The sequence below is a fragment of the Larimichthys crocea genome, chromosome XXIV (assembly GCF_000972845.2).
Source record: "Larimichthys crocea isolate SSNF chromosome XXIV, L_crocea_2.0, whole genome shotgun sequence".
In the NCBI taxonomy this organism is placed as follows: domain Eukaryota; kingdom Metazoa; phylum Chordata; class Actinopteri; family Sciaenidae; genus Larimichthys; species Larimichthys crocea.
The window spans coordinates 8,648,171-8,675,894 of NC_040034.1; the positions used below are offsets into that span (position 1 = coordinate 8,648,171).

Here is a 27,724-nt window from a genome sequence, read left to right on the forward strand (position 1 = left end):
GTAATTAAATGGTGGGGTTTTTTTGTCTCATTTGCAGTCTTTTCTTGTTTTACATCTTTTTGAGTGCTACTGATACACAGAGGGAGTGAGGGGACTGAAAGGGACAGAGAGAAAGGAGGGGACAGTCCATAAAGAGGTGGAGAGGTGAGGCTAATCTTAGCTTTTACAGTTGTTAACGGATGAAGGATTGTTGTGTAAAAAGACGACAGACTAAGCCGGGTTCAAGCCAGCGGTTCTATAGAGGGGCGGGAAGAAAGGGACGCATTAAAAGTGGGACACGCATCGGTACAGTTCTCTCACTCTCTGCCGGCCTAAATTTTCATAGCAGCCTGCATTCCCTTTTTAATCTGATTACTGTCTTACTGTTGCGTCTCATTTTTTATTTTTTTATTTTTATGCATACAACTTAGAAGTGCATGTCTGTGACTATGCTTTGTGCGTCATCACCCCTAAACCACACGTATGCACACAAGGGTATATGCACATCTGGTGAGAGAGAATAAGGAAACAGCCAAAGACAAAAAGTGAATAAGCACGATTTGCTGAAGGTTGGAAAATTGGAAGCGTGAAGAAAAAGCAGGCTTTTATCCCCAACAGCCAGCAGGGACACGCTGAGTGGTGCCTTTTTTTTGCGTGCAAAGGTAAACGCTGGAAAAGATTTTACAGACAAGAAATCTCAGCGGGTTTAAACACAACAAGCCTAAAAAGTGTATACATGTATGTTTGTCATACACAGGTTTTGTGCATGAAGTGTGTTGTTTCTCCCACTGAGACTTGAGATAACCCACCAAACCACCCACTTTGTCTGATTTTGGCTTCCATTTGTGTTGAAAGGGCTACTTTTTAAATTAGCTGATATGGGGGGGGAGCAATTAATTAATATTTTTGGCTTCGTGGGCGTAGGTCAGTGACCCTGGGAGGCGGTGTTTGTATGTGTGTGTGTACGTGTGTGTGTGTGACCTGTAGCCCCTCCCCTTCTGTTCACCCCCCATTACCCTCTGCTTTCAGAGGCAAGGCTCTCATGCATAATGCAAAGAGAACAGGGAGGCTCTCATTAATAATTACTGCCGCCTTTGATGGATGGAGAAAATAACGAAGGGGGCTGTTAAAAATGGAGACAGCAAGAGGGAGATGGCAGAGGCAGGAGTGGGGGAATCAAAGTTTTTTTTGGGTGGTATTTGTTGCCGTTGTAGTTCTTTGAGGATTGAATGCTTGTGGGGATGGATTTGGACTAAGTACAGTTAAAACCTAGGCTGATGTTTTGGATGGTGTTCATGTTTTGATTGGGGAGTAACTCCTCTTCTGATGGTGGAGGGATCTCTGAAGATGTGATGAATCTTAATTGTCTTTGTGTTGGAAGCAGTTACAATCACTCAAGGGTGTTTTGTCTCTCAACTTTTCTCTCATATTCCATATCATTAACCATTTCTTTGTAATGAAAAGCCTTTGTTGTCGCTTCTTTTTTACATGAGATATTAAACTTTTGTCGTTGGGTAAAAAATACATTTTTGTTCTGCTGTAAAATGTATTGGATTATGGCATTCAAACCAGTTTAATGATATATGATGTTTATATCATGTTTTCCTCTTATAGTCAATGTGCATAATCTTGCACAAAGCACAGCTCTCTCCTGTGTATGTGTGTGTGGTTTGGCTGGTCAGGACCTCGGGGTCAGTAGGGAAGGTCAGAGAAGACAGCAAAAGCTATAAGACCCCTGCCAGCCAGCCAATCAGAGTAAAGGCTCTGGTGGACAGCCAATAGCTGAGTGGCTTGGTGGCCTTTGATGGAGGGGCCACCATTAGCCTCATCGCTGAACAACAGCACTGGGGGCAAGATGGCCGACATCCAACACTGCAGAGATGGAGAGAAAGAGAGTGAGGGTAGAGATGGATGCAGAGACAGAGGAGACAAATGAGAGAGTGGGTTGAATTGTGGTATCGTACAGTGAGGACAAGATAGATGGAAGTTGAATCAGATAATACATGTTTATTAAATAGTAGAATATAATCAGGGATGCTTTTAGTCACCTGCAGTTGCCAACAACAAGGAAGGGCGCAGGCCTTGCATGAACCCAGAGAAGCTCAACTCACCTTGCACAGTTGCTCCACTCACTTCAGCACTTGTGCTTACTGGTTACATGGTTGTGCCAAATGTACACTTGTGTATGTGTGTTGGTTTCAGTTCACTTAGGTTAACCGACTGCAATCTACTACTCTCACCTTTGACAGTCTTATATTGGATAAGATCCAACCTCTTGAAGCTTGACAACCAATAAATGACGACATGTGACTATGACATTCGTGAGGATGTTGGCATTTATTGCACTGTGCTTAAGTACAGCCTTACAGGGCCACTAACTGTAGACTCTTAGGCTCGTTTATATTGTAGTTAAGATCTGTTGACGGGACCATCAATTATGGTAAAAAAAAAAAGAATGGCAGTAAAGACAAAAGACAGAGATTGTGTTGTGGTAAATGTGGCCAAATGTGAACTTAAATGTATCTGCAAAGAGGAGGGTACACATTCTGTCTTTGTTATCTCTCTAAGGCTAACTGTGCCAATCACCTCAGGGTGATAGACTCGTCTGTTAACTTCACTCTGGGCTGCTATGCAAGATTTTAAATGTCAAATGCATTTCTTTTTTGGAGGGAAGATATTAAAGTGAATAAGCTTTGTGCTGAAGAAAGACTAATCATAGGCACACGTTTTGTAATCTTCACAACACCCCTTTATCATATTTGAACAACTCGAGCATTTTATATTGTTGATTAAATTTCCCATAGAGCAAATTCTCTGAGGCATTCAGTGTGTGTCGGAGAGCAGGCGACGTCTGCTTGTCTGCCCTGATTTGAATGAAGACCAGATGAATACTTATAGCCATTATATCTGAATAGACTGTGTTGCAGATAGGTTGTGACACTCTATGATGTAAGGTAACATTTAATCTAAAGAGAACAAGATGTGCAGATTACTGTGTCAGGGAGATGTCAGCATTTTAAGACTGCGGGTTGCCTGCACATTTATTGAAAATCACTTTTCTCCCACAATATAAATAGAGGGCGAGATATGAAATATAAACAGGTGCAACATACAATATGTTGTTTGACAAAATGTAAAACACTGTAAAGCTTTTATGGGCAACGGACCTTAACCCCTGAGGAAATCTTATGTGGAAGGGAACAATATGGCATGGCAGAGGCCGCATCTGATTGGTTAATTATGTTTTTTATTTGTTTTTTCATCGAAGGTTGTCAGCTTCCTGCAGATAGACTTGACATATGTCTCTCTGCTGTTAGAACACATTTCATCACGCAAACTGACTACCACACACTGCGATTTGGAGAGGCACTGTTTTACTAATTTATAGCCGCACTAATCAACATTTTATATTCACAATGGATCAGTTGACCTTGTGCAGTACGAGAGGGATGTCTTGTCGTGACAAACCCGCAGAGAATTATTACTTGACTCGGCAGTACACCTCAGCTCTATGAAGCATTTGAGCATCTTTCAGATAACTGTTTTTGTTTTTTCGTCTCTCAAATCTAATTTTTCAGCTCACTCTCACCTTTTTCTTTAACCTCCAGTATTTCAGAGTTGCAGCAGACAGGTGTTTTCACCGGGAGAAATGCCATCTGCATAGCAACAAACAGCAACCAGATAAAGTTAGAAACGAGCTGGTTGATAACACTGGTGCATTTAGCTGCATAGAGTCATATTTTCCTCCCAGGAGTTGAAGGTGAATAACTTTAATTTAACTTTAATTTATCAGATAGAAGTAAATAGTGTAATAATCATTTGTAAATAGGTGACTGGGGCAGCACAATTCCTGGTTCACAGCAAGAAAGTTCCTGGTTTGAACCCCTCCAGCTGGCTGTGGCCTTTCTGTGTTGACTTTACATGTCTGCATGGGTTCTTTCTGGGTACTATGGCTTTGTCCCACAGTCCATAGACATGCATGTAGGTTAATTGGTGACTCTAAATTGTAAATATGTGTGTGATTGGTTGTTTCTTTCTCTCTAAGATGAACTGGCAACTTGTCCAGTGTGTACCTCTTTCCCTAAGGATGGAAGATGGATGGATGGATAACATGTACACATACAAGCTTTAACAGCAACAACAACAATTAAGTAAAAGTTCTTCAAGAAAATTCATTGATAAACAGGGTAAGAAATGAACATTTCAACTAGATACAATAACAGTAATACTGTCAAATTCACTGGATTTAAAAGACACACACATCAACACAAACTGAATTAGCTTCTCCATTGCTATCACCGACATATACCACTTCATTTTTATCAGCGAACACTGACCAGTAGTCTATTTTTTTTATTTGTCTGCAGGCTGAAAGGCAAAGCTGTTAAAGCCTTAAACATAACAGAAGTCCAAAGATTAATGGAGACAAGGATTTTGAACGATAGTTGTGTGTGAAGAATGATGTTTTTTAGTGAAGAGAAGAAACAATAGCTGAGTGGGAGAAGGAGAGAGAGATAAAGACAAAGAAGATAGAGTGGGCCATGGGTGCCAGAGCTGCTTAGGACTGTAGCCTTTGAAAAGCATAGAAGTAATGGTCGCTGTTTGGCCTCCTAATCAAGGTACACAAGGTCTGGGTCTCATCCAAACACACTGATGTAAAGCTGATGAAAATTTCGACAGTGCCACATAGATGACAAAGAAGAAGTAAAAGCACCCACCTACATGAGCTCATACACCTACACACCACAGGTCCCCCTAATGAAAGCCTGAATCTGCTGTGATCTTTGAATTCATTTGGCTTCATGGATTCAAGATGAGGGATGATGACATAATTGTACATGCAAATGACATTTTGTCTGTGCTGATTATGGTACTTATGTTCATTTGTGTCTTATTTTCCCTTTGTGTGTGTGTGTGTGTTTATGCAGGTATGAAGCAGCATGCTGACTGTGGTACTCAGTATCGCTCAGCCATTTACACATCCAACCCCGCTCAACAGGAGCTTGCGTTGAAGAGCAAAGTGGCCTACCAGCAGGTATAATACCCACACGCACATCACAAGGTTTCATTATGACATTTACTCAAGCATGATCTTACATATTACCAAACCATGTGTGAAGTGAGGAAGTCACAGCAGAGAATCGGTTTTAAAAGGTGTTAAAAGATGCAAATAATGATTTGAAACATTTTTGTAATTTGCTCTTCGTTGCTGAAGCGTAACATTTCCACAACTTTCCATGTTGTGTGTTAAACGACTACAGTTGTGCAGTAACTTTCAGTAGTAGATGTTTTTTTGTTCATCGTACAATGTCAGTAACAAAATAAGACTCGTCAGAATGAACAAATCATCTTTTCTTACAACTTCTTTGACTGTTAAGTTGAGCTGTAGTTTGGTGTGTGTCAGTTATTTGAATAACAATTAAAAGCCAGTCTCTGGAGTGGTGACCTCTTAGAGTTTGATGCTGTTTAGTTAAGCAAAGCCACCTCGGTTAAGTTGATCTCCATTTACATCCAAGCGCTCTCCTTCTTAGACTGAAAAAGGAAGAGGGTCAATAGGTCATCAAAACTCATTTCTAAAACTCGTCCTTTCAGTGGCACACGCGTCCCTCTTTTGTTCTGTCATCCATCTGTCTATCCGTCCATCCATTAGTCCATCTATCCGTTGATCCCTGCATGCGTTTGTTTTGTTTTTTTCCATCTCTTCTCCCTCTAAATTGTATTCATGGACAAGCTAGCAGGGGTCAGAGGGGAGCAAATTATGATCGTCATGGTTACTTAGGGCTCCCGGGGTCAGCAGACACGGGCCATGGGGCTTTCATGTTGCCATGGTAGCAACCTCCCAACCTTGGCCTTGGGCTGGGGTCAAAAGTGAGAGAGGAGCGGCAGCTGGGACCAGGAAGGTGGTGAATGGGGGCAGGAAAAGAAAAAGAGGGAGGCAATCAGATCAGAGGGCCATGACAGGCTATCAACTGATGGTGACCCCACACACACATACACACACACACGCATGCATGCATGGTTTATAAGCTGTGCACCATCATTATAAACATAAAATCAAAACTAAAGCTGGACAGTGAGATGAGGGCTTTAAGGTATAACGTGTGTGAAATAAAGAAGCAGGGAGAGGAGCCCACAGACTTAAAACATGCATTGTTTAAAATATATTCATACTTTCACAGTCTATTCGTATTTATACAAGTGGAAACAAGAAAAATACATACACAATACCGCATGTCATTCCCCATCTCTCTCTCCCCACATTTCCTGTCACTCTTCAGCTGTCTCTATCAACATAAAGCTTGAAAAGGCCAAAAAAATAATCTTTAAAAAACAATCTCACCTCAAGTCTATTTTGTAACTGTTCTGGAGCTTTCAGTCACATCACATCATCAGCAGGATGGTCTAGTTTGCGCTACATTGTTTTCATTTATTTTTTTTTTGAGTGCTATTACAACTTCTTAGCTGTGTTTTCTTGAACACTGAGAATGTTGAAATATCAGCTGATTATATGATCTCAATTCTAATGGCATGATGCTGGTCTAATAATAGAAAAAAAAATATAATAATTATTGTTAAATGTAATTACAATATAATAAAGAAAAACAAAGAAATTTGAACATGTACAATTCCCTGATTATGTGATATGGACAAAAGCTCCAGAGCAGCAACTAAATAGATCTTGAGGTGAGAGTATTTTGGCAAAAGAAAAACAATAGTAAGAAGATCCATGAACATTTGGTTGGTGCTTTATTTCCCCATCCATAATTCTTTTGACATAATAAAGCTCACGATGCCCTCTGTATGGTTCATAAATCCCTGGCTGGCTGGTACACTTTTCCAATCGCTTCACGTAGCATAAAGATATATGGTGTGTGTTGAAAATATTTAAATATTTTTTTTGAAAATTAAAACGGTGTCCTAGAATATGTATAGTAGCACTGACATCCCAGTCGATGGCATATAATGTGTTTGAAAGCCAGTGGGTTAATATCGCAGCACAAAAAGTTATTGTATCAAGCATTATCTTCGTGTCACCTCCATACTAGGGAATGGCTGAGATCCATAACCCAGTTTACAGCACACACTCACCAAACACACCCATTTACTAACATTCAGAGGAGAAACAGCGCTCAGACTCTTTCTCCTTTTCCCCTTCTCTCTCCCCACCAACGCTGCTGACACCTCCGATCTGTCAACCACTTCAGTGGCACCCCAGTTTCATCTGAGGGCCACTGGGACACATATCTTCTCAAAGCAGCTGACACGCTCTGAACCAAAATGGCAGCTTCCTGTCCTGAAATGGTTGCCTTGCCACATTGATGCTGAGTCTCAAGAACGCCTGGCTTGAAAATGGCATCTCTACAGAGGAAGGGCTTGCTGTGTGTGTGTGTGTGTGTGTGTGTCCGTCTTTGTGCGCGGTTAAGATTGTGTATTTGTGTGTGTGTGTGCGCGCGCGAGTGTGTGTTTTATCCTAAAAGGCCAATGCTCTCCATCAGGAGAAGTGGGTGCATGTTCGGTAGAGTGACAAGAGAGAGTGGGTGGAGGCGATCTAAGACGATCAGAGATAAGACAGGCATCACAAAATCCAGATTCCACCCCACTGCCAGCTAGTGACTCATTGCACACTTGCATGTACGTACAGACACACACACACACACACAGAGACATACATTTGGCACATACACGCACAGCCCAATGAATAATTAACCCATACGAAGAGTCTCTTCTGCAGGGCTTTCAGTTTCTTAACTTCAGCACTGGGGGGTGGGAGGAGAGTGAGGCAGAAAAGCTTGTTTAAGCGCGAGAGCAGAGAGGGGGAGGAGAGGGAGGGGGAAGGGAGAGGGGAGAGGAGAAGGGGGTTCTCTATAATGAAATTTGAAATTTGCAGAACATCAAAGGCTTCTGTAGCCAAGCCGCTGTGGCAGCAGAGCAGAGAGGAGGAGTGCATCTCTTTCTCTCCCTCTGTCTCCCCCGTCTCTCTCTCTCTCTCTTTCCCCCTTCTCTCTTTCTCTCTATCCCTTCCTCTTTGCTAAAATGTGTCTCCACAGAGCTGGGTGATGGTGGGGGGTAGGGGGGTAGGGGAGGGAGTGAGAGAGAGAGAAGGGATGGGAAGAGTTGATTAGGAGGAGAGTGCAGGGTGGTGGGGGGTGGGTTGGAGATGGGTTAAGGTTTGGAGAGAAAAATGTAAGAACAGGGCTTCTATATATATGTATGTATGTATATGTGTGTGTGTGAGAGAGAGAATGGAGTGTGTGTGTGTGCGCATGCATGAACAATAGGTTGTATCAAGCCAGCTTGAATATTGCGTGTGTACGTGCACATGCATGTGTGTAGGGCCTTGGAGGGGTGAGTGTGCCCTCTGATAAGGCATCCTAACTTAATGAGCTTGAAAGGGGGAAGCGGGAGGGGTGCACAGAGGTTCGGATGATGGTTGGGGGGAAAAAAGGGGGGCGTGGAGGGTCGTTTGGGGCTAGAAGTCTTGAGGAGAAGCTTGAGGGTTTTTAAAACGGGACACAGCATGTCACACAAGCTCACATCTCTCATTTTGGAAAGTCTTCAAAAGTAAGATTTAGCCTTCCGACTATACTACCCAGCTCTCACATTTTATAGTCTGCCTGTGCTTTACGTGAAATCCTTCTAATATTTTTTTGCTTTGTGCTGAACTGATTGATAGCAACTAGGCATCTTTTTCATGTAACCACAAGACAGTATTGGCTATGATATAACAGTAAATAGAAAATTGTTTATAGTATATTCTGCACAGATAACTTTTAATTGCCGGGGGATGAATGCTCATCCCTCTGAGATATATTCGAGTAAAATGCAGCCAAAATGGTAAAAAAAAAAAAAAAAAAAAAGGCTTTTCACAAGAATGCAGAGATGATCTTCTGCGTTTTTTCGGTCTTCAGATGTTGAGCTACTTGTTGTCTGCCCTGGAAAAAAAAAACACACAAAAAAAAACGTAGGAGCGTGCAACCGCCTCGCTCCGAGACTGAAGTGTGTGCATCCTCTCTCCCTCTCAAAATGTAGGAGTGTTGGCTTCCTCGCTCACAAAATGTAGGAGCGCTCGCTGAAGATTAGAGCCCAGCTAAAATGGATGCCTGACCCGCGCTAAGGAGAAAAAAAAAGAGATGAACAGGGGCAGGGAAGGGCAGGAGGAAAAAAAATAACCTCTTCATCCTCTGTGCACAGAGGGAATACACACACATACAAATGCAGGGATGTTCTTGGATGTTTTACACACGTGGCATTTTACAGAACCTCACAGGAACTAGAAGCATAATGTACTCTTTCATTATCTTCTCTCTCTTTTAGACCTTTTTTCCACCACCTCACTACAATCTGTTTTGATTCATCCTCAATAATCTCCCTTGGTCTCCTTTCTTACTTGACTCCATTTCTCCGTGCATTTTTCTGCAGCGTCTTCCTCTCCCTGACTGTCTTTCTTCTTCATCCTCTCTCGCATCACTCCTGCTCCGTCTCTCTCCCTGAGGTCATCGAGGGCAAGCATGGTGCCGCGGACTAGTCGATGAGTATCATGTCAGGCTATTTCATGTGTTTTTTAGGCAGTCGCAGTTACCGGCGATGCACCGCGGAGCAGCTTTTCTTTCTGCAGTACTCAAAGCGTATTTGCGTTTTTGTGATGTTCAAGGGCTTTTTGTGCTCCAGTGTTCTCGTGTGCGGCAGCAGCAAACATTACATTGGTGTTAGATCTGAACAAATGAGACTGAAAGTTTGCGCTAACGTACAAACCATTTGTTGTCTTTAAGTTACAGTATTAAGTAAAACTTTAAGGTAACTTAAGTTTTGCCTTAAGATACTTTAAGTATTTTTATATCTACATTTCACAGGGAATCTTTTTTTTTGGCACCTGTAAAATCAACATTATATGTGTGAAACATATGATCATGCTCATGATCATAACGGTATTAGAAATCTGTTGAATTTAGCTTCATCTAGACGAGACAGTTGCCTCGTGTACTTTCACTCTTGATGAAGAATACTTTTGTACTTCTGCACAAGTAAAATGATGAATGTAGGCCTAAAAACTTCAACTTCAAACAAAAATCAATACTTCTTGCTCCACTGCTAAATTATTATATTTATATTATTTAAAAAAAGGCCAAAACTTCAGCACTGCTGTGCTTCATTATGGTAATGATAATGAATATTTGAGACCAAGACTGAGATGAGGACACCAAGAAGAATTAATAAACGATAAAGGTTAGTAGTCACAGGAATGGTAAGTGGTGGTAACGACACACCAGTAACAGGAGCGGACTGAGGGGATGATTACATAAATCACAGAATTGAGGTCATATCCCTCTTCAAATGTCTTCACCATGAGTCATCGGGTGTCACAAACTCTATGTCAATGCACGTCTCTTGCCCACCACTCTGCAGCCGTAGGCCTTCTGAGGGGAAAAAAACGGAGAGAGACAAGACAGTGGGGTAGGAAGAGAGGAGCGAGTACATTTTTCCTCCTCCCTCTCCTCCTCTTCCTCCTCCACCCTCCACCCTCTCTCGGGGTGTCACGTCCTATTTGTGTCCCGGGGCAGTCTCTCTGGCAATGGTGATGGCGAGAGGGGCTCTCTCGCTTGGCTGGAGAGCAGGGAGGACTTGGTAGCACGAAGCGGTGCTCTGTGCTCACATGGGAGAGAGAGAGAGGGAGAGAAAGAAAGAGAATCAGCAATGGAGAGAGATGGAGGGAGTCAGAAAGAAGGGGGGAGAGAGAGAGAGAGAGAGAGAGATGCACCCGTTCAGCCATGTCTTTGACAGGGGAGTCTTTCCGACAGGCGTGAAGAAAGGAAGGGCTGACTGGGCTGAGTGAGCTCAGCCCTTGACACACACACACACACACACACACACACACACACAGTCACAAACATGTTTTTGTCACTTACGAGGACATTGCATTGACTTACATTCATTCTCTGGCAATTTAACCTAACATCACCCATAAGCAGTACATGCTGAACCTCCCAACCCTAACAAAAGAAACAAGACTTAACCCCTAAAATTTAAAGGTTTTCACTTTTTGTTGTCAAATGGGAGGTGAGACTCCTTCACATGACCGTGTGATCTGATCTTTGTCCCCGCGGTCGTACAAATAAACACACACTGGACTACACCTGACGTGTGCTGTGTTCATGAGCCTCTTTCTAGTTTTCACACATACAACATTCGCATACACAAATGCAGGTGAACGCTTTCCTCTCCGTATGTGCAGCCATCATCAAAAATCCTCAACCTAAGGACAGCTTTGCTCTTCCTCTCCTCTCGAATTTTCCTTCCTCCATCTTTGGCGTTTTTTACCTTCCACATATTTCCCTCCATTCCTCTGCTGCTGCAGTGTGAGAGAGAGAGAGAGAAAGAGAGAGAGAGAGGGAAGCCACATAAGGTTATACACAGTGGCGTGACGCCATGCATTCTGATTTATAGATCTAAAATGGCGGCCATGTTGTGACTGCTGTAGAGGGCTGGATGGAGAGCGAGGGAGTCATGCGGGGATGTCAGGGCGGGGGTGTATGTTTGCCCAGAATAGCAGACCTTTTCTTGGACATTGTGTTCTCCTCACATAAAGCGTCCTCTGCCCCGGAGGGTTTGCTACTACAGTGGTTTGGTGATGACTGATTAATTAGGCCATGATGTACAAAGCTCCACGCTCGTGCCGGCTGCTTTACAATGCTTGTTGGACAGAAACAATGCGCTCTCCTGCGTCCGACTGCGCACAGTGTGCATTTGAAAGGTAAATACGTCCACGCTTTTAGAGATAGGCGTTCTGTGTTGAGGGGCTGCGTTGCAATGTCGTTTGGTTTGTAGACACTGGGTCCTTCCTGCAGGGAGATTGGAGCCCTCACATTGTAGCGGCAGCCACTGAGGACTTGGAGGTCAGCTGCTGCCTCAGCCTCTCTGTGGGGCGCAGAGCTTTGATTTACTGACTCCACTGCATCACCTCCAGCACACACACACACACACACACACACACAGACACACGCACACACACACACAGAGCTAGTACCACACTGCCTCCATGTGGACAACATTATACACTACCCTGCTGCCCTTCACTGACATTATTGCATCCTATAAATCAGTCTTGGGACTTTTTTATGTACTTTTTTCCCCTCTTCCTCACAGTTCCAGATTACCTAAAATTATAAACTGGAAATTGCTTGATCCTTGCCAAAACAATGTTTTTTTATATACTTTTACTAAACTCAGTTACAGCAGCAGCAAAATATGTGTCGCCAGACATGTTGAAAGTATTTTCAAGCAGGTACACAGCCTGCTAAACCAAGCAGACGTGCAACATTTTAATTATTTTGGATTCAGCTGATTCAAAACGGTCCATAAAACTAAAACTATGAGCTAAACCTGCTGCAAAGGATTAAAACGTTTTGACATATACAATATTTGAATCCTAAATTCTATTTAAAAAAAAATATACATGTATATATTAATTACTGCAGATTTAAAGTGAAGTCCACCCTGAAACTTAGTTCTACAGCTCTGCATTGACATACCAAAGGATTAAAAAGAAAGCTTTCTCTTTCATGATGAGCGTTACAGTTCAATAATGGAATAGTGGACAATGCTGCAGCTGAAGCTTTAATAAGACATGTTGATACTTTTTTCCCGCCATGAACGCTTACCCCCATGGCATCCATCATAACCTCCAAGGATTATAGCCGACCATAAAGGGCTCTCCATAAACGGAACAAGCTACAAACTTTAACAGCCAATTTTAAAGTTTTACTAGCTTGAGAATGAAGTTTTCCCAAAATTGCCCCCAGCAGTATCCGTGACAGTAACATACAGGCAGACGGGACATATGCAAAAGCTGATAAGAACAGGTTGAGCCAGCAATGAATACATTCAGCTTCTGTTTCATGGTGCTTTGCTGAACCCTGCCAGTTGACGCCTCCATAAAGCAAAGCTCCTCAGCTCTGCACAGCGAGGTGTAGTGTGCTACATGCGAAGCTACTTGTTGCCCACAGACGGTCCCAGTGCACCTCGAACTTGTTGTTTTGTCAGCTCTCAGGAGCGCTGATCTAGAGAGGAGACGAGTGCTTGTATTATTAGATAGAGAAAACCACTCAGCACAGCAGGTATTTGATAGATCTGTCAGAGCTGTTTTTGTGTGTGTCTGTGTGTGCCTGTGTGCGTCTGTGTGCCTTTTTAGTGTACTCGAAGCCTTCTCTCATGGTGTTTAGAAAAGTGTAAGTATGAAAGTGTCTTAAGGAGTGCTCAAAGAGAGCGGATACTCTTTGATGCTTTGTCCCACAGAGAGCACCACAGAGGCAAGCTGCACTACAAAAAGAAGAAAGATGCTCCTTTCTTCTGTCATTCAATCACACTCCTTTTCTCATTGAGGTGCAGACCTTCTTTACTGTATTAGTGAGCAGCATTGAAAGTTCATATCCAATACACTACAGAATAAAACAACCATTTAAGAGGTCTGTTCATTTTGAGGAAGTTGGAGAAAAGTAGTGCTGAATGTACTGTGGTGATGAAAAAATATGAAGGTGCTCCATATTAGATTCTGTTTGCTGTCACCTCACAGATCTCTGATTCAAACCTCAGCTTTCTGTGTAAAGTTTGCATGTTCTCCATGTGTCTGTGTGGGTTATCTCTTGCTTCCTCCCACAGTCCAAAGACATGCAGGTTAATTGGTAACTCTAAATTGCCTGCAGGTGCAAATGAAAAATGAAAACATTCGGCTCATAACAATCACCATTTTACTGTGATATGCATAGTAAAATAGGTTTAAAATCAGTTGAACATACATTCATTCCAGCCTGCTGCATTATTGTGTGGAGGAATATCAGCTGAACCGCCTAAAATGTGGGTTATGTTTGTAATTTTTCCCTAGGAGCTGGATAAAAAAGGCTACAGCACTATCACTACAGAGATCCTGGAGGGGCAGCAGTTTTACTACGCTGAGGACTATCACCAGCAGTACCTGAAGAAGGTACCTAAGGGCTATTGTGGCCTCAAAGGCACCGGTGTCTCTTGTCCCATCGGAGCTGGTAAAGATGAGCTGTGATGGATTTGTGGTGAGAAACAAAGGGATGAGGATTTGTTAAGGCTGTTATGTCATCATTTGCCACCCTTAATCTTTTATTTTTTTTAAAACTTAACTTAAAAAAAAATTGATACACTGAATAAGCATGTGCACTTGTTTACATAATAATTTTAATTAGTCAGATTGCAAAAAAAATACTAATTCTCAGGGAATTTGGTGAAAATAGTGTGCAAAGACAATTTGCAAGTGCTTTTACATTAGACATAGAAATGAGTCAAAATAGCATTTAAAAGATTGAAAAAAGAAAACAAAGAAGTCTCTGTTGGACTGCAGCTACAATCAGCTTCCATAGGGTGGCGACATTTCTCACAAAACACAGTCAAACTCCAACATAATGTTTACATTGTATGGCATTTCATGTGCCATCTTGTAGCTAAGAAACCATGTGAAAACTTTGTCTTCCAGTTGGAAACAACATTAATGGTTTTTAATTCCAGCATCCTTTTCAAGTTCACCTTGAGACTTACGACAGTATTACAGAGCTCAGGTTTGATTGTCATAGAAGGAATTCTTATGCAGATTTGTATATGATTATTAGCTTAGCACCTCAATGAAATCATCTTGAATTTGTAATGTAACATTATTTTCACGTAATCTGAATAAATGAATTTACTTCAGCCAAGACAAGACCTGCCTTTTATTTTCTTAAAGTCTCTCTGTGAAAACAATAAAACATAAATCCTCCAACACCTCACTTTACGTACCGTGCATGTGTTTGTGTGCGCGCGTCGGCGTGTTCCTGCATGCATGTGTCAGCCCATGTAGCTATATACAAATATATATTTCAAGGATAAACCCCCGTTTTGATTATTTGTCCCCTTTTCTGCCCCATTTGAGATGGGACCTGCCGTGCCAATAATAAATGTGTATGACTCACTCACACAGTGACACACAGTCAGAGACGACTCATTTATCTCAGAATGAGAACCACTCATGTATGCAATATGATACATACTTTGCTTAAACCCTCACTCCACTCCCCACAAACCCATAATTATGTGTAAATGTCCTATTATACATTGTGATCCTGATCACAATGAATGGAATTTAATTGCCAAATAAGCATTGTGTGCAGTATTCTTGTTGATATCAAACACATTTACTTGAAAGTCTATTTAAAAATGAAAATCACACTCATTGTTGCACTCCAAAATACAGAGATGATATCTAGAAAAAGCTTTTTGGTCGACCGCAGTAGTGTGATTCACCCCGCTCTCATTTTTCTCCCTCCCTCTCTGCTATCTTTCTTTCTCTGTCTGTGTGTATGTGTCACATCCTGACTCCTGTGTGTAGGTGTGGACCAGGGCACAGGTGCAGGTGCAACCTCTCAGGGCCTATTTTAGTATTGGGACAGATATTTTTTGCATGTGTCTGCATGCAGCAACCGTGCGTGTGAGTGTGTGTGTGTATGTGTGTGTGTGTTGGAGCATGTGAAGCTGTGGCTTACTTGATCGAACCGCGCTGAGTGGTATGTGGTTGGGCCAGCTAGCTGTTTTCCAGTCCCTGCCTATATTTTTGCATGCTGTTGTGTTTTGTCAAGTGTGCAAAAGGAGATAACCTTTTAATAAAGTGATCTTCATTTCCTCCGTTTTGAAGTGAGGATGGTGTGAAAGCTTTAATCGCTCAGTGAAATCAGGTTTTCCGCCATCTGTGATGATGTCTGACTTCAGCCTCAGTGAAGCACGGCATGATTCTGTTTATTTCTGCCACATTACTGGGAAGGAGTTATCACAAACTAAGGCTATGAGTCCATTATATGTAGGAAGGGATTCAGATTAGCTGTGAAAATTACCATGTTTAATACAGATACATTAAAATTACATTCAGAAGTAGCTGCCTGTGTGTGTGTTTTTATGTGTGTTCCTTTTGTAATAGTTTAAAATGGGGCATGGAAATGCATGGTACTCTCATACGCATCCATACACAAACACAGTGAGACAGGGCAGGACAGGAACCAGGCTGTGTGTGCCCTTCAGACAGAGCCTATTGTCTGCAGATGGGCCTTTAATGGCCCCACAGCTGGCCACAAAGAGCATACCGCTCCAGCTCACTGCTATGCCTCTCACTGGCCTATACTCAGTCACCCTGAAGAGAGGAGGCAGCTCACAGGCACACCAACACCACTGTGTGCATGCATTTGATATCCTTTTCTATTGTCCTCTTATTACTCATGTTTGGTGTTTATTTTCCTTTCCTCCTTGTCAAATTCTTTTAAAACTCATAAAGAGAAGTGCTCGACAAATCATTTAAAGAAAATAGATGTGCGGAAATGCGTGGTACCGGGGAAGAATGGGCTGTGAAAGATAGAGATAGATAGATGGAGAGAGAGAGAGTGAGAGAGAGAGAGAGAGAGAGGTGCTGGTTGTTCATCAGAAGTACTCTGCACTCTTACCCGCACATGTGCACACATACACATACACATATATGTGTGTATGTATATATATATATAATATTTTTATATTATATCTTATATATATATATATATATATATATAAATAAACACACGTCCCAACCACTACCTCTAACTTCGTCCTGTACTGCCGCCTAATGCAAAAGGCAGCGCCCACGCAAAAGAAACAAACACACTAAAAAGACACCTTGCAGAGACATGCACCCACACAAATTTCTTGCACTCTGATACGCTCGGTATTGTGTCCTCCTTTCACAGCTTTTCATTTATCTTCTCCTTGACAGCTTTAATAGATCTTGCCATATGTATATACAGCGCTGTGCATGTGTACATGGTTGATAATAGCAATGTTTTATACCGTTTCATCTTTAGGATGCTATGCGGTTAAATAATTTGTTTCTTTAGACACCCAACACGGCATTGTTTGGTAAGCTGTATAAATAGAACAATAGCAGAGAGTATTCTGGTGATGTCCTACCAGCTGGAGAATTGTTGTGCCTTCTTGTCTTGTTCCTCACATAATTACTTTTCTAGATTGTAGAGGTAGTAGGCACACAATTGAATGTGTGTGTGGGTGTGTGTATCTTCCGCTGCATGTGTGATGGCAGAGGGAAAACAGATCTCGCTTTGCTGTGTGGCCTGTACATTTTCTCTCATGATGTTATGAGAGTTGTGTGCAGGGTTTTGCAGATGCCAGATGTGTTTGCATCCCCTCCCTTGGTCTCCCTTCCCCTCCCTCTGGTTCCTGCATGGGCGCAGGGTCTCAATCAGAGCATCAGGGCTCCAGGAACCGGAGCACAGCAGTCTCTCTGTGCTGCCCAGAGAAGTGCAGCCTTGTCTGGGTCGGTGCATCTGCAGCCCGGGGGCGAGCTGGGGGAAGAGGGCGAAACCCTGGTGCCCCCTTGCATGCTGGTTTCACTTGAGGTCTTCTCTGTCGGCACAGCCTGACCCCTGAACTCTGGGGGAGAAACACAAGTTTTTCCAGATACAGTATCTTTATATATACACTTCTGTCTCTCTGTCAGGTTGCACAGGTTGATGACGCACACAACTTTTAGACAAACTATCTCCAAACAGGTTAGTTTGGTACAGCACTGAAAAGAAAAACAAAAACTAAAGGCAAGCTCACACATGCTCGCACATAAGCAGGCGTGTGTTCCTTTCCCAGAGAGAAAATGTCACGAGCCTGGTCCTCCCTTCCACTGGGAATAGCAATGGGTTAAGGGTGGGGGTGCAGGGCAGCACGTGCTGCAGGGCCTAGTTGGCTTGCTAACTGGCCCACTGGCTTTTCTGGCTGATGGCCCACACTGTGACACTCTGCACCTGGGAGCCTGTGTGTTGTCAGCCATGGTAGCTAGCTCAAGCTACCACCACATGACACACAGGAAACACCGAAATAACTGCTGAGTGTCTTCAGCACAGAAACCACTTGCTGTGGGTGTGCTGCTGACAGAGAGGGGTGATAAGAAGGGTTAAAGGAAAGTAGAAGACGGAGGAATACTGGTTGGAATGGGGACTGACTGGTTTGTAGCATTAGGAGGAATAAAAACAGAAAACTGGAAAGGAAAGTGAAACACAAAGATGCTTAGGCGCTTGCACCTGTGCAGACTTGTGTTAGCGGAAGATTCCACCAGCCTTGATTCAGAACCATATGGTGCATTTATGTAATTCACTGCATACCCTGTTTATCTTCTCGTCTTTTTATAATCAGGCCACCACAAAGATTATTGCACAACAATCAAAGATTGACATTTTACAGCTGGAGTGCAACAGTTAAACTTTCAAAACTCATTTTCTGGCTTTATCTGCTCTGTCCATCTGCGCCTTGAGTCATCTGAGCCTCACCTCGCACAGGTGTGAGAGAGATTTCTAACGCTACCAGCAAGCCCTCGATTAGAGCTCAAAACAGGAAAGTGTTGTGCAACATTCGGGCTTTCAGGTGGTGATGTGCTGATGTGTCACCATTCTGAGGAAAGAGGACAGAATCAGGACAAACACACACACATACACACTGTTTGCATTGCAACATGCACAAACCATGTTTTCTGTCCGCTTGCCCCAAATGTCTTATTTCTGCCAACAGTGCAGATTGAATCTTGTGTTCAGTTTCGGGGTAAGAGCCAACATGAGACGGTGGCACGATTGTGTTATCATCTGTTTCTGAGTATATGTTTCTGTCTATGTTAGAGACGTGAAGGAAATGAGTAGATGGAGGGAGAGAAAAAGAGAAAGGAGGAGAGATGGTGCTGGCTGCACCAGGAGGAAGCTGGGTCTGATGCTTCTCCATGCAGCTGCTCCCAAACACCCACACTCTTCCTGTTGGAGTGTGTGTATGTGTGTTGACTTTTTGTGTATAGATTGAGTGTCTTACTTCAACATAAGGAAAGAGGAACCTGTATCAAAAGAATCTCCAGACTTTTGCTGGCTTAGCACTCCGCTTTACCGTCTTAGCGGCTTAGTAGTTATTTTAATTAGTATACATAACATTGTTTAAGCGCAGGCTTTTTATGGAGCATTTCTGAGGTTGCAAAAGGGGGACAAGATTTTTTTAAATCGTTCACGGTGAAGACAAGATCAATCCCCCGTGATCAAACAGAAAACAGGCTTAGAACGAAAAGGGTTCAGTGGGTGCAGTTTGAGAACTCTTGAAAAGTACAACTTCAGATATCCTACAAGAGACGCAGTCTAAAATAGCTGAAGTAGGTTTCTCCTGCTTGGCTGAGGCCCTGTGTGTCTTTTCAAAGAAACACTGGCCTCAAAAAACATCCGCTGGTGGAAACACTGGCCTGACAGTCAGTGAATGGAAATGTTTGCGGTGAGAACGTGGCCACACTGAGGTGTCAGCAGGGTGTGAGATTGTGTACCTGTGACTGCGTGTGTGCATATGTGTTTATGTACACGTGTGTGCCAGTCTTTTTAAGTTTCCATCACAATGACACGCAAAGTACTTTTCTTTTTTTTTTTAATCAGCCACATCGCTATTCTAACTGACTAGTGGTGTTACTTGCTTGGTATCTATTCTGGTTGACCTCTGACATGCTTGTTCTCTACAGATGGCACCACTGTATTTTTAGCTTAACTTCCATTTAGTATCAAACCACCAAGTACACATGTTCAGCTTCATAGCTTTTGCCTCTGTGTAAAAAGAAATATATATATATAGGCTGTTGCACAATGGAAATATATCAGCAATATGACAACATCTTTAACACCAACATAAAATAAATTGTTGACATTGTATTTTGCTCATGTAATATCAACAAAATAAAAACAGGTTGAACTGGATTTATCTGATTTATCAGTGATACTAAACTAAACTCACTTTTGTCATTATCATAACTTTCAGCTCAGCTGTTTATCCAAATTTGTAGACCACAGCCAGCATATCAGCTGATCAAAAGTTACCCAGCGTTTCAGATAATCAATTCAAATATTGGGATGCTGTGATGACTGGAGAGGTTCCTCTTTTGTATTGCTCTACACATGTGAGTGCTTCTTGTGCACTCGGGTACTGTGGCAGGATACAGTACATCTGTTTCACACTCCATAATGATGGGGGGAACAGCACGTGTTCAGCACCAAAACTGTGTGATAGACTATAACATTACAGTGGTGCCAGTTCAAAGTGGATTGCTATTATTGAAGAAAATTAGAGTTTTTTGGCAAATTACAGAACAGGATCCTCCAAAAATTTTGGGTGATTTTCTTTTTCTTCTTCATCTTTAATTACAATTCATACTTTTTGTTGCTATTTTCTCAGGCTGGAGGTGACCCAGTTCTAAAAAAGGGGACTTTTACATTTGAAATAAACGTAAAATGGAAAATAAAAAACTTTTTTTATCGACGTCGGGGCTGTAACTTGTCAAAAATGGAGCGGAAAATGGTTAACGTGTTTCAGCCTCTAAATCCGTTTCCTCACCTATTTGATGGTTTTTGACTGGCTTGTTTAAAGAGGTCACATTTTCAGACAGAACAATGAATCAGTTGATCAATAAAACAATTGGCAGATTAGGAAAATAGTAATTAGTCGTTGCCCTAGTTATATAGTAGACTTATTCTATTTTGTTACAGTCATTCATTTAACTGTATCGTTGCTGTTTGTAGAAAGAATCAAGTACTTTTGTACTGATTAGCTTCCCCATAATTCAGATGTGAGAAAAATATTTGAGTTTGAGAGATGTTTAAGAGATCTGCAGTATGACTCTGTGATGGCTACCAACGTGTAGTGATTCATTACATCTTCCCTGAAACCTCATATATTACCATAACCTTTGATGACAAATACATCTTCCTTTCCAGCCTCCTCTTCTACTCTTCTTTCTCCTTTTACTTAATCTGTCTTTGTCTTGCTCAGCCGCTTCGCCGTCTGTCGCACTCTTTCCCTTCTTCTCTTGGGGCCGTGTGAGATGAGTACAAGACAGGGGAGAGTGTGAGCTGTGGTGAGCCACAGACCAAAATAACTGGTACTTTTTTATATAAACACATGTGCATCCACCCACACATGAAGTCACACATGCGTGCACTGTCTCTCGCACACACACACACACACACACACACACGCACACACGCACAGAGACAGAGGTCCCTTTTACTTGAGGATCCCTGGAGAGAGGTGTAGTTGGATATATTTTGGCCGTGCCAGTAGAGATTGTGTGTGTTGATATCAGCACTGAAAATGGACCTCCACAGAGAGCGAAAACAGGCCATGTGTGGATGCTGTTTACAAGTTAAGAAATTCTAACTTTTGTCACCTGTCTGGACTTGAAACTGGAACATAATGTTCAGAGATAAAGTCATTATTTCATTCTTTCAGTTTCTACTTTTTTCTCCAATCAGCTGCGAGATACTACTCTCCGTCTCCGTCTCACTTTCTCTCTCTGTTGCCTTCTCTGGTGACAGATCCTGCAGCCTCCCTGTCAAGCTGGCATAGTGGCATCATTCTAAAACTGGTATTAGGCATTTCCTGCTGCGTCCGTTGGCGGGTGTAAGGGTGTGTGTGTGTGTGTGTGTGTGTGTGTGTGTACACGTCCATATATATGTGTGTGTGTGTGTGTGTGTGTGTGTGTGTGTGTCGGGGCGGAACGCACCTGGTCCGCGCAGCTGTGGGGATCCTAGCAGGGGGGAGAGAGAGAGAAAGAGAGAGATAGAGGAAGGAGAGAAAGAGAGAGGGATGGGAGGAGACGAAAAGGGGGCCCTGTGTGTGCTGTACTGGGGACCCGACGAGTTCAAATAGAAAGAAAGAAGAAGAAAGATGTGGGGAGAAATAAATAGGCAGGGATACGATTTCTAGGCACAGTAGCTTATCGTTAACTTGAGCTTCAAAGTTGCTAGAAGTGTCCTTTAAAAATGAGTTATTCTGTTTATAAGATGAAAAGTTTCTACATTGGCTGCATCTGATGGATTAATCCTAAACATTCCACTTTAATCTAATAAATCAATGCTATAAATAAGATCTTGTTAAGTATTAAAATGACAATCAAAAGCATGTTAAGGAGTACCTACATCCTGCTTTAGGCATTTGGTGATTGTTTCAAAATATTGCATGTCAGAGTAATTCTATTGTGGTTTAAATGCAGCTTATTTACATATTTCTGACAGTTGTGGTTACTCTCCTCCTTGCATTCTTGAGTCCCAAATACATAACTGGAAATTGTGTCAGTCTACAAGGATGCAGTTCCTCTGATCTTCTGCAGAGGGGGCAAGGAATCTGGGAACAAAAGAATGGGAGAGCAGTGATAGAAAGATTTTACAGTGCAGATTTATTATATAAATAGGGCAACGACATGAGGAAACCATGTAGGAGCTCACACTATGAGGAAACAGACAAATGTGGTTATCAGGCTTTTTAATTCAAAGTGCACACAGCTCCTCCGGGATGTAATGAGAGCACAGATGTGCTCATACACACACACACACACGTACACACAGAGTCTATCTCACAGCTGGATGACCAAGGGGCAGTCAGCACTGGGAAGGTCAGATGACCAGGTCGAAGGTCAAGCCATGGAGAACTGCAATAGAGGGAAGGGGAGCACGACGGCATCAAGCACACCATGCACACACCCTCACGCACACGCACACATTTATTAAAGTCATCATCCAACACTGTTGTAACTCTTGAGCCTTTACTCCAGATGGGCAAAGGAGGCAAAGAGTGTCTGTCTGTGTTTGCATGTAAAAGCAATTTGGTCTGAATTAAAAGCTGGACACACACACACACACACACACACACACACACACACACACACACACACACACACACACACACAGTCAGAGTCCAGGTTGTGGTCATTTGATAAGAAGCCAGGCAGGACAACATGGGTCAACATCAAAGCAGCACTTGAGTAGATCAGTTCCCTGTATGTTTTCTTTCATTCTTTTGAGGTAAGAGATTAAATTTTTGCCACAGGATGTAGTATAAAATGTCAAAATGTTACGGTTATTGTATTTGAGTGATTGTGTACAATCTTACAAACTTCTGCTCTTACACATTTACAAAAGTTCAATTTACATGCGATAAAATCCACTCTTGTTTAATTCCTTGAATTCTCACTTGTAGCCGCTGTGACCGCTCTGCAGCAAAAGTGACTCAGTCTCGTTTTAACTGGTGTGTAAGTTATAGATAAGAAGTGTATGAACTACTAACTGTGGCCTTATTCTGGTGTTTTCTAATTCTCACAGGAAATCCAGAATAGCTGCTTCTTAATAATATTCAGGAGATGTCAGGTCACAGCAGGTGAAATGAACCAAGTCTTAATTGCCTTGAAGTGACCGGGCTAATGCATTACACATTTGTGTGCTGGTAAGTGCTCTAATTACAGCAAAGTGGATTTAGCAGCTATTTCAAAGTATCCAATGTGACCTATGAATAGATAGACATTTTGTGTGTGAGCACAGAGTTGGGTCGCTTATTGTTGTCTCTTCATGTGGTCCTAAAGATAAATGTGAACAGTCTATTTTGAGAGTGACAAGTATGCAACATTTGAGTTAGAGAGGATCTATTTATACTCTTTTTGCATGTTTTTATGTGTGCATACTTTATTTATTTAATGACAAACTGCATCCTATTCCAAATTTCCTGTAGTATCACCAACAGCCAGGCAATAATGTGTTTGTCTAATAAAATAAAATGAACAATAGTAGTTTCACTGCTCTGTTTTCCCGTAACGTAAAGCAATAACACTTGAAACCACTAAACTCTCATCTTTCCTCCACTTATCTAACAGCTACGTCGTTGTTCAGTTTGTTATTTTTACTTCAAATTAACTGTAACACACACACAGACAATCTTATCAGCAGATTAAGATATGCTAAGTAACATGCATGGTCAACGATGCACGTTAGTGACCCCTGAGTTCAATTAGCCCCGGCATGCAGCCTAATTTCACAGCGTGACCCCTGCTGCTGCACAGACACACTCACACAGAGAAACCAGTGCAACTCCCTTAAATGTCTATCTGTGTCCGCCGGTGATCAATGCATCCTTTGAAGGGAAGCACCAGCGAGGGGGTTCGAAGGAGGGGACCGGGTGAGCGAACGCAGGACCCCGAGTGGATGACGGAAAGAGTGGGGGTGAGGAGGAGGAAGAGGAGGAGTAGAGATTCAGTTTTAGGACGAGAGGTGAGGAAGGTGACATTGTATTCGCAGTGATTGATGGATGTTCACATACAGAGAGATAGTATCTTTAGAGGCTAGATGACCCCTGACCCAACCCATAAGGCCTTATGTGAACACAACAACTCCAACATTTGTTTTGAAACTGAGAGAGAAAGAGGTCATGAGGCAGAAATGTGTTTGTGAAGGACATGAGACTAGTCTCAACAATAACTGAGAAGAGACACTATCATCAGGCTGACCTTCCATGAGCTTCCTCTTTTACTTACCTTTAAATTACTATAGGAAGCCCTATTGCTGTATATTTACATCAATATGCAGTTAAGTTCAGATCTTTATTTTCTTACAAGAGGATTTTCGGCAACAAAAAACATAATAAAAACACAAAAAGACCATTGAAGACTTTAAAAGTGAAGGTGCTATACTCAAATAACTCAAACTAAAATATAGAATATAATGTAAGGTTATGTAATAAATAGTGGAAACAGTTGAAGAGACTCAAAGATTTATGGATATTTTGACAGATCAAAGGGTTTATATAGAGACAGGAAATGTTAAATAAAGATAAATAAACAAATACCGTATGTAGCATAATATCTTTCCACAGAAAAGCTATTACTGTGATGTCATTGGTATTCTGCTGTAAGGTTGTGTAAGGTAGTGGTATAATATTCCGTTTTAGTTCATATAAAAACACAAATAAAGCATGGTATTTAAACATATTCATATCCTCATAAACAGAGGTAGTCTTAAAGAGAGGCAAAAGAAAGCAACTGTGAAGCCACAGAAGCCAAAAGGAACCAACAAAACATAAAAATATAAGGTAACATAAGCTTGTGGGGAGGAGAAGAGAAGGAGGTATGGGGAAGCCCTCTGCCCTCTCTGTCTCCAGCCAGTCTACACCAACATCTGGAGCTCGCATCAGCCCTCCTCGGAGACTGGCACTGCTGGAGAGAGCGGTGAGAGGAGGGATAGAGGAGAAAAGAGGACAAGAAAGGTAGAAAGGTAAAAGAAGGTGGGGGTAGAGGAAAGGAGGTGAAAGAAAGCTAATAAATGAGATGATAAAGGTCATAAATGTAGAGAAAAAAATAAGCTGATGAGAGAGACACGTTATATATTTAGGTGCTCTCCCAAGATGCAAGATAGAGCTGAACAGTTACTGTGTTTGTGTTCATGCATCTGTGGCTGGGTAGGGTGTGTGTGCGTGTGTGTGCGTATGTGTGTGTCGTGCTGATGATTTTCCAGTGATCATTGTCAATGCATAGCACAGAGAGCATGAACGCTGGTTAGCTTCTGTGGCGAAACACTGTGTGTGGCAGGAAGCAGAAGAACCTGTGATCTCTGCAAAAACACTAATGGAAAACCTCACTCAGATAGAAAATGTGGGTGTGTATGCATAAAAGCACGCAACTGTGTGTTCATGTCCGTGTTGTTTGAATACCTGCATGTGAGTTGCAAGATGTCGGAATTATAATTATTACAAAACTATGCACGCTGTGGTGTGTGTTTGTGTTCTTAGAGAGGAATAAATGCAACCTACATCTGCTTCTGCAGCAATTAACTCGAGAACCACAGACTTTACAGATAACAAGTGAGACTTCCCTTAGAAATGTGCAAACAACAAAACAGACAAGACAAACCCTAACCTTTAGACTTCACAACTTTTTTTTTCTTTCTAACAGCTTTTTTTTAAACTATATGAACACCACTCTGTTCTCAAAAGTTGAGCTATATTTGGTCTAACCGCTGATTTTATATAAGATATACAGTATAAAAAAAACATCACTGTTAAAGCGTCAGTCTTTCCATTCGCCTCTCAGTTGTTCATAGATGAATTCAAACCCGCGTTATATCATGTTCACAACCTTTCGAGTACTTTTATTTATAGGCTATTCTAGTGACATATTGGTGACACATAAGGCAATAGAGCATGTGGTTAACTGTTAAGACAATCACAGGAAAAACCCAACAGTTTGACTGAATACTCTGAATGGTGCTGTTGAAATAAACCCCATTCATCTGACCTTCCTAGTATGGTAAAATACATTCTCAGAATTACTTGAAAATTCAGTTTGACCATGATTTCTTGTAATTGGGTGCAATAGGTATTATCCCTCTGTTAGCCACACTAATCTAGATATTCTTGTTGGCCAGGGCTCAGATGACAGGCATCAGTGACTGATTCAAGTGTGTTTGTCAGGATGCCATGATGGCCTGAAAGCTGATCTCTGAGTAACATTTATCTTGGCACTTTTTTGAGTTTCACGGTCATGTCCTGACTTTGTGAGACTGATGTCTTAACTGGTTTTCGAGTCACACTGGTAGTTGAAGATGAGATTGATCTGGGTCGACCGTTGGGGGAAATCAGGTTGTAAACCAAACTTGCAGGTCTACCAGTGTGTACGAGGTGATAGTGTGTGTCTGTGTGTATGTGTGGGTGGGGTGGGGATGGGGGGGTCACAGGGATGTTCTTGACTGTGTCATCTCCAGCAGCTGTTTCCCTCAAACCCTGCCTCGCCCCCTCCACCCCGTTCCCACCCCATCGCCTCACAATGAAACCAATACAAAGGAACAGGAAGTGCCTCCCGTTAACTGGGGCCCAATCAAAGCCATCATTATTCCCGTGTCAGAATTTTTACAGGAAATAGCTTCTCAGAAAATATGCCAGCTGTGCAGGGAGTGTGGTATTATTGTCTTATAGGTCTTGTCTGTTTTTGCTTTCTTTTGTTTTTTTTTTCACTTATCAGTCGCTGCTAACAAAAGGACACATAGACCCGTCTCGACCACGTGCGCGGCACACTGTTCACTGCTGTGCGTTCACAAGGCAAGCAAGGCACTGTGTCTGTCTCTGGGGCTGGGTGGTTATTGTGCGTACTGTGAAAAGGGCTCCCCTGCTGTGCCTGCACCGGCTTCTTTGGTTCCCATCCTGAACCGAGCAATTGTCTTTTTTTAAAAAAAACGTGCGAGCTGAGCTGAGCCCAGAGAGCACACAGATGCAAGAGTACATACATGATCGCACACTTAGTCACACAAACACACACACACACACACAGCTTTGCCTACTGGAGCCACATCTGTAAGAATGCTGCTCAGATTTCAGCATAAACGGTGGGTTCAGGTGAAGCCTAACGTTTGCCAGATGCTGCGGTAAAGTCACCAGGAGGTTAGCCTAACATTGGAGTGTTGTTGTTGGTCGGGGAGGGTGGAATCATCTGCCTCCTTAACAAGGAGAGGGGTTTAGGGGGGTGGGGGGGTTTGGCACACATCTGGCATGAGCAGAAAAAATCATTTATGAGCATTATCTTGAACGAGCGTGAAAAACAGCACCGATGTTTTTGCTTATCTGTTGTATTTAGAGTAGATATTTAGAATCTCGGGGTCGATTCGCCTCGAGGCTAAAAAGAAAAGGTAGCTTCTCTGTTGATCTAATCTCCAGTTTGTCCTCTGTAATCTCTCTGTCTCTCTGAGGCCTTGCAGACGTCTGGAGGACAATAATTAACTCAGTCACTCCACGCGTTGACACAGGTGAGCACTACTCAGGTTGTTAAACAGTCATTATAGGGTTGCTGTGATGTGAAAGAACACACACGCACACACACACACACACACACACACACACACACACACACCCA

At 42.3% G+C, this 27,724-nt stretch overlaps 1 protein-coding gene and 1 long non-coding RNA gene across 3 annotated transcripts in view; both read left to right on the forward strand.

The window, feature by feature from the left end:
* Positions 1–14,762, forward strand: part of msrab (methionine sulfoxide reductase Ab) — a 31,316-nt gene extending 16,554 nt beyond the window's left edge. For both annotated transcript variants that reach the window (XM_010757005.3, XM_019260379.2), the window contains exons 5-6: positions 4,908–5,014; positions 13,856–14,762. In XM_010757005.3, coding sequence (XP_010755307.3) covers positions 4,908–5,014; positions 13,856–14,029 — 281 coding nt within the window. In that variant the 3' untranslated portion in view covers positions 14,030–14,762. The remainder of the gene's footprint in view (positions 1–4,907; positions 5,015–13,855) is intronic.
* A 7,252-nt stretch (positions 14,763–22,014) lies between these two features.
* On the forward strand, positions 22,015–24,064 carry LOC113744623 (uncharacterized). The gene is made up of 3 exons (XR_003461683.1): positions 22,015–22,862; positions 23,160–23,280; positions 23,970–24,064. It is a non-coding gene; the product is annotated as an uncharacterized LOC113744623 (long non-coding RNA).
* Positions 24,065–27,724: the final 3,660 nt, after the last annotated feature.